The 7,350-nt window shown below is 40.0% G+C and overlaps 1 protein-coding gene across 5 annotated transcripts in view; it reads right to left on the reverse strand.

The window, feature by feature from the left end:
* The window catches only part of LOC140389715 (run domain Beclin-1-interacting and cysteine-rich domain-containing protein-like), a 111,396-nt gene that overhangs the window by 57,666 nt on the left and 46,380 nt on the right, over window positions 1-7,350 (reverse strand). For 4 of the 5 annotated variants that reach the window (XR_011934453.1, XM_072474155.1, XM_072474157.1 and 1 more), the window contains exons 7-9: window positions 4,972-5,499; window positions 3,257-3,301; window positions 225-320 (exon numbers count right to left, since the gene is read on the reverse strand). Coding sequence is in view for 4 of the 5 variants with exons in the window: in XM_072474155.1 (XP_072330256.1) it covers window positions 225-320; window positions 3,257-3,301; window positions 4,972-5,499 (669 nt within the window). In the remaining variant the exon portion in view is untranslated. The remainder of the gene's footprint in view (window positions 1-224; window positions 321-3,256; window positions 3,302-4,971; window positions 5,500-7,350) is intronic. The other variant, XM_072474156.1, reaches the window with a different exon arrangement.

Consider the following 7,350-nt stretch of genomic DNA (forward strand, 5'->3'; position numbering starts at 1 on the left):
GGTGAGTGAAAAATCAGAGTTACATGATGTCTATTCACACTGCACAAAAAATATTTTAAATATCTTACTAAAAGTGCAGAGAAATCTAAATTATTGAAAAAATAATGAAAATAACGAGGAATCAAACCTCATGGCGTACTAAATTCCTGGGTAACATCAAAAACAGAAGAATTGAGTATACAACTTAAACTGGCTAAATTAAACAGATTTTAAATAGCATTTACCAGCTTCCATGTAGGGAGAGCTTGGAGTGCTGACCTCGCCACTCTGAACTGAGAAAGGACCATATTCCTTCAGATTTCTGATTCCCAGATGAGACTCTAAATTACAAAATACAGTCAGTCATTCATTCAAGGGACTAAAGACTTGATTTTACTGCAAAGGGCTTTTGTTCAGTATTTACATTTCAGTGTTGATTAATTTGAGATTTGTACTGCTATACTGGGAAAAGAAAATGTTATTGAGAATGCACTTAGAATATTACATTAAATCAAAAGTAAACATGCTTTAAAACAAAGGAGCTTTTTAAAAAGATCGATTTTTCTGTTCAAATTATCTGCTTGACATGGGAAACTGGCTTCAAGGAACCAATGCATACATATAGGAGGAGGGAGTGGGGAGCAAAACAATAACAATATTTGCAAGAACAAACAAATAGATTTCACCATGCAAGAACTAGGTAAAAAAGGAAACGCACAATGATATGAAATGCAAGTAAGCATAGAAGTGGTGTCAGTGGTCATATCAAGTAGGCATCAACCAATATCAGCGGAAGGATTTGGGGAAAAAAATATGCTCTGCAATTTATACAATGGATGTTAAGACAACTTCAGCCTGAATAGTGCATTTTAACACTGAAAAATCAAACTTTTTTCAAAGACTTCTGTTCAGTGATTGCAGTTGCTATAAACAGTTTCTATTAGATCAGAGGAAGGAACATGCAGCCTCAGCACCTTGGAATGGGTCAGTTCAAGATTGCATCTTTTCGGCAATAATCATTTAGTTGCCAACTATTAAGTCCCATCATGATATCTATTTTAGCAGTTATTCTGGAGTTGCTTTTACTTAATTCTGAAGTTATTGTACAAACTGGATTGATGAATTCAATTACCAAAAGGTAATAAAATAAATTATTTCAATCTCACGAGGCACTTGTCAGCCAAAGCAGTGCATCAAGAAATTCCTGTTTGACGACAGCATCTGTGTTCAATCACATCCATTTGATAGCTGACACCTCAAAGATAAAACCAAAAGAAATGTTTTGACCTGTTTATACTGGAAACAGGTCTACAGTGATAGGTCTCATATTATTCAGGACTGCAATCCATTTATCTTGTGTATGAATCTCAGATTCTTACTTGTTGCGAATGTTCGAAGTGCATTGTGTATCATCACAGCTGTATTTCTGATCACTGACCTTCCACCATTGGTACAGGCCAGCAATGAGAAAACTACAGGGGTCAGTCATCCACAATTCAGCAAAGCTGCTGCTCTGATTGTTCATGTTCATTTTAGGCAATTCTGCCCTGTTTGGGGCGCTCTCAGAAAAGCACATCATAAACCAATTTTCTTTTTAAAACACTGTTTGTGGCACTATGGTCACCCATGTGCATAATATTTTCTGTTATTGAAAGCAGGGGTCCCATTAACATGGCAAAATCACATTAATTTTCCTTTAATGAGGGTTGTAAAATATATAGTAAAGTGTATTTTCATTTTTAAATGCAGCTTTGAGGTAAGCTTTCAAATTATGAAAAATGTAATTGATGTTCCACAAGCTGCTCCACCCATCAATGGAACAAAGTTTGCACCTAAAATTCTTCCCCCAAATTTTTCATCTCGGAAGTGGCACAAGGGGAAAAGCCAACTGAGGCGTTTCTCTCTTAAGGAATGAGTAAATAAATCACAAAGCATTATGGTTCTAAATTAATAACACTGCAAAGACTTTTTGTCTCCATTTTATCTCATATATTGTTAGATCTCTAGAAAATTTCCCTTTTACAGAGAAATAGGAGGAATTTTTGGAGATAGTCTTTCACATTATGCAAGGTCCTTTTTCAGCTGTGATTACCTACAAATATTCCAGTTGCAATTAAAATAATTACTTTTTCCATTTTATACATTTGCTAATAGGACACAAGTCCGGTATGAGCATGTGCGTACATACAATTTCCTAACCGTGTCAGCACAAGGAAAACAAACATACAGGATACTGAACCCACACATCCTCCAATTGTGGATTATGCAGGTGCAAATATGGACATATTGAATTATATTATAAAATGTAAATTTTCTTCTAATAAAGTCCAATTATCTGGTGAAGAGGTTAGCTCTCATTTGAATCACTTTTTAAATTTTTTTTCCAATTAAGGGGCTCTCTGCAGTGGGGTACAGGGCTCACTACTGCCTGACAGTGTCGCCCCTCACCCCCTCTGGGGGACTCCCAGATTCTGGCACATCATAATTGAAGGTTCTTTTGTTTTTCTGCCTCTGTAGATAGTTCAGGCAGTGTTCTATTAGGCCCCCTCCACCAATACCCCGACTCCCTCTCTCCCCACCATCCTCCTTTTCTCCCTCTCCCCACCAACCCCCCCCCCCCCCCCCTCCCTTTCCTTTCTGTTGGCACAGAGGCAAGGGTTTCTGGTCTTTCCAGCGCAAAGTTTAGTGCTTGTACTGTTTGTTTTTTGTAGAAATGTGTTGTGAACTGTTTTAATAATCAGAGTATCCACCCCCCCTCCCCATACATTGGTACTGAGGGGAGATTACCCTGTTTCTCCAACACAAATTAGTGTTTGTACCGTTTAGCCGTGTATATATTTTTTACTGTTTTAATAAAAAGATATGGCTAATCCACCTACCCTGCACATCTTATGTCTTAGTGAGACCCACGCAGACACGTGCAAATTCCACATGGAGTGACCCGAGGCTGGGATCGAACCTGGGTCCTCGGTGTCTTGAGACAGCAGTGCTAACCATTGTGTCACTTTGCCACCCTTTCATTTGAATCACTAAGCTATCTATATTAACAACTTTTCTACTCTGCCGATTTTGAAGTAAAAATTGATTTTGTAAAAATCAATAAAAGGTTAATGGGGGAATTGTATTGGTTGAAACCTCAGAAACGTAGACCACCAACCAGTTCCATTTCTACACTTTACATATGATAAAAATGACAATGCTGGTATCATTAATCATAGTGGAGATTGCATGCTGTTTCATCATATTGAAATGAAATTTATGACAGCCATTTGCAAACCTTCCACTGGGTCCTCTACTATAATTGTGATTTGCCGGAGGTCTCCTTGAGAAAGCCGAAGAATAAAAATTGGGAAATGAAAGGTTACAAGACAGTAGGATTATAGGTTAGTGCAAAAATAGATGATTTCTCCCTCTGCGCCCTGCCCTCCCCCCTCCTTTCTTGAGACAGTATTACAATATTGTGTAATTCATGCATAATTCTATACTCCCAGTAAGCATCACATCTTGGCTCACTTGACATGTAGCATCATCTTTGTTATACGAGAAGGTGACTTTCTCTGGTTTTCTATCCCTCCTCCAAATGACCAAGCCAAGACGGTGAAACCTGCCTCTACAGCAAGACCAGGTTATATCTAGTTAGACTAGAATTTTCAAACAGGTCATGACAGAATTATTGTAACAATCTGGTTAGCTAACTTTCATTGCACGTCATATAACAACAGGTGTTCAATGTTTTATAAAAGCAGTAAAATATTGCAAATAAGCAGAGTATCATTGAATCCCTGCAGTGCAGAAAGAGGCCATTCAGCCCATCGAGTCTACTCCAACCCTCTGAAAGAACACCCTACCCAGGCCCCCCTCCCCCACCCACCACCATGTGTAAACCTGTAATCTAACCTGCACATCCTTAGACACTAAGGGGCAATTTATCATGGCCAATCCACCCAACCTGTACATCTTTGGACTGTCGGAGGAAACTAGACCACCCGGAGGAAACCCACGCAGACACGGGGAGGATGTGAAAACTCCACAGTCATCAAAGGCCGGTATTAAACCCTGGTCCCTGGCGCATATATAAACAGTTTTGCTCAACTAATCTGCAAGGTTATTCTTGAGATTTTCCAGCATTTGAACTTGATTTTTTTTTTTTTTAAAACAAGAAAAAAACTTCTCAGGCCTGAATAAAGAACACAGCACAGGAACAGATCCTTTGGCCCTCTAAGCCTGCATTGATCATGATACCACTCTTGTCCATGGCCCTCTAAGCTTGCACTGATCATGAAACCACTCTTGGCCAAAACTCTAAAGAACAACGAACAATGCACCAACACCGCTCTGAAATGTCTAAACTGGCAGTTCTTCACATTTTCTTTGTTAACATCTGCCAAAATAAATCAACCTTGCGGAACAGTGCACAGGTCTACAGCCTACCACTGCATCGTGCTGTGTGCTGAGCCCTGTACATAGACCTTCAAAGAATTACTCATTTAGATGAAGCTAATTTCACCTTAAAATCTATTACCTAGTTTCTGAAGGCAGCTGCTTGTACATTGGTGTGGTTCCCCAGGCTTCAGATATCACTAATGTTTTTCCTAAAATACCGCCCTTAAAGAGTTCACATAGGAAGTGCTGGCAGGTTTACCAACCATAGGAACTCATGGTGGTGTCTTACACCTGCCGCTCTCATACTTTAATGGAAGAGGTCACTGGATAGATATAATGAGTAGGAACTCTAATTGACTTTTTTTTCCTCTGCCGGCCACATGGCAAGGTTTAATATAGGCCAAAACTTGATCCCCTTTCACACAGATAATGAAGTACAGGCCACGGAATGAAATGGTCTACAGGCTTTGGTATTAGCACCATCCTTTAAGGGAGCTACCAGTTATTATATTTTCCATCTCCTTCTTTAATTAGCACAGGAAGAGATTTAATATCGTGTAGCAAGCAAATCTTGATATACACAAACGTTTGAATTAAAATTCACTGTACCTGTTGTCTTTGTTGTTGCTATACCAGTATCAGAATGGGAACGGATATGGCTTTTCTTGAAACTGCCCTGTCGGTCCAGATTCTGGGTTTCAGAGAAGCTGGAACGTCTTGGAAGATTCAGTAGAGATTCACTACAGCTGACAGTCAGTTTAGGAACTTGCCCTGCCAATGGAGCAAGTTTCTGCGAACCTCCGGAACAAGAGGAGGAGCTATTGCTGCACTGACTCGAGCTGCGATCCCTCCGTCCCAGGTTTCCAATAGCCAAATACTCTGGTCCATCATCTATTTCACTTGACCCCTCATCTTGTACTTCGCCCGAAGAGTCCTCACCATGGCTAACTGGGGTACTAATTGTTGTCTCACTGACTGGGGAAAATGGTTCCATAGAGGGGATGACACTGAACTGGTGGATGCCAGAGGCCTGATCTGGTACCAGTTGTTCTGTAGAATCTGGAAAAAATGTCAAATTAACCCTCTTGTTGGTCTCTTGCCGAGTCAGATTTATATTGAGGTCATGTGGCGTCGCACCTATATCAATGAGGAAAGGAGAAAATAAAAGGGAAAAGGTTCAGTTGTATTTTCAATTGTCTTAGCTAGACAGGAAAACATATACATCCATCCAAGTCAAACTGGTTTCTTTAATTTAAAATTTTTAAAAAACATTGACATGCCTGACAAACCATGATTCATACCAGAGGAATTTCTAAACTCCAGAAACCAGTGGGGACCTCATTATCTTGGAACATGTGCTAATGTGCTCTATAACTATGTCAAATGCCAATGAAATTCATCAATGCTCTTCATATTTGCAAGGCAGGGCTCTGACCATGGAGAATGTATGTCTGCAAAGGCAAAGGGGACCCTGACCCTCTATTAAACCTCTCAATATGCCACCCCTGGGAAAATGCATCCTTTGTTCAATACCCAGGAGTTGTAGTGGGAGGTGTGTCACATCAGCTCTCCAAAGCTGCTAGAATGTGTAATATCACCGTGTGGATCTGAACTCAGGCAGTTTGCCATTTTCCAACCCTACAGGTAGCAGCAGATTGAGCTCTGTCCATGTAAATTGCCTGGCCCTCAACTACACTGTGTACCATCTGAGGGGTGTACGGGGGTTGTTTTACTTTGTTCTGTATTTAATTCTATTGGGTTTTCTTTTTCATTCTGTTGTTGATATTTTGTGAAAATCCTAATAAAAATTGTTTTTTTAAAAAAAAACTATACAGTTTACCATTGAAAACGTCAGAACTTCTGTATCGATGCCTTTTAAGACTAATTCATCTTTTCATGCCTTCTTCCATCATGCAAGTCCTTGCTTCTGTAAAGACTGATCACCCTGCAACAGTTTCAGACTGCTAATCTGAAGGAATACACCATTGAACTTTTGATTCTGGACTCTGGGCCCACGTGAAACCACAAGATTCATTTGAATCATGGTCTTGCACTGTACTCCTTTTCTTTCATTATTGACTGCAAATGTTGCCACAGTTCCAGAGGACCATTCCCCTTGAGGGCTGACTGATGGTAATTTAACCCGAGGGTGACCACACCTCACCTTCATGAGTACCTCAGCCTATATGGGCTTCGTCACCTCTCAGCTCCAGAGACATAGGGAGGAGATGAGAAAATACCCCCTTGCAGCCGGCAAGATGGCAGTGGAAGCCGCGACGGCTCCCATGAGGAAGGTAACGGACAATATGGGGCAGAGGCTCGAGGCCAGGATGCAGTCACTCCGCATCATAAGCAGCCATCCATTCAACTGAGCTAACTGACACCCTATCTATTGTACAGGTGCAAAACTCCTTCCCACCCGTGTGCAAAATAAACCAACCTTCTTATTTTTACCCTATCTCAAGTTTGCTGTGGGGTTATTAGTACAGGATCAGATCACTCCAAACTGAAGAGTTGGGGAAAATATGCCGCCATTCAAAAGGGAAAGTCAGAAATCAAAAACAGCTTTTTGTTTGTAGATAGGTAGTGAGGGGGGAAATCAGGGCTCTTTAAATTAATCCCCGTCCTGTCCGTCGCACAATAAAGCAAATGGTTTCATACTAGTGGCTAAACTGTAGTTTATACTTTCAAAAATAATAAATTATTTGTCTATTTCATATATTAATTTGTTTTCTTCCCCACATCCCAAGTAAAACCAAAGTCTACAATGAACTCAATAAAGACTCACAAATAGAAAGCCAAGGCATGGAGACTTAACTTCAATTTTCATAGTGCTTTACATGATTTTTGTCCAATGATTTGGATATTATAGCTCATTATTACTGTCTGTCACTTCACATTACAGTATCAATTTTATTCTCACGATAATATATTCATTCTATATACCCTGGTTGCCTTTTATAAGATGGCAGGGAAAAGGAAAGGAGT

This window comes from Scyliorhinus torazame, chromosome 14 (genome assembly GCF_047496885.1).
Source record: "Scyliorhinus torazame isolate Kashiwa2021f chromosome 14, sScyTor2.1, whole genome shotgun sequence".
Lineage (NCBI taxonomy): Eukaryota > Metazoa > Chordata > Chondrichthyes > Carcharhiniformes > Scyliorhinidae > Scyliorhinus > Scyliorhinus torazame.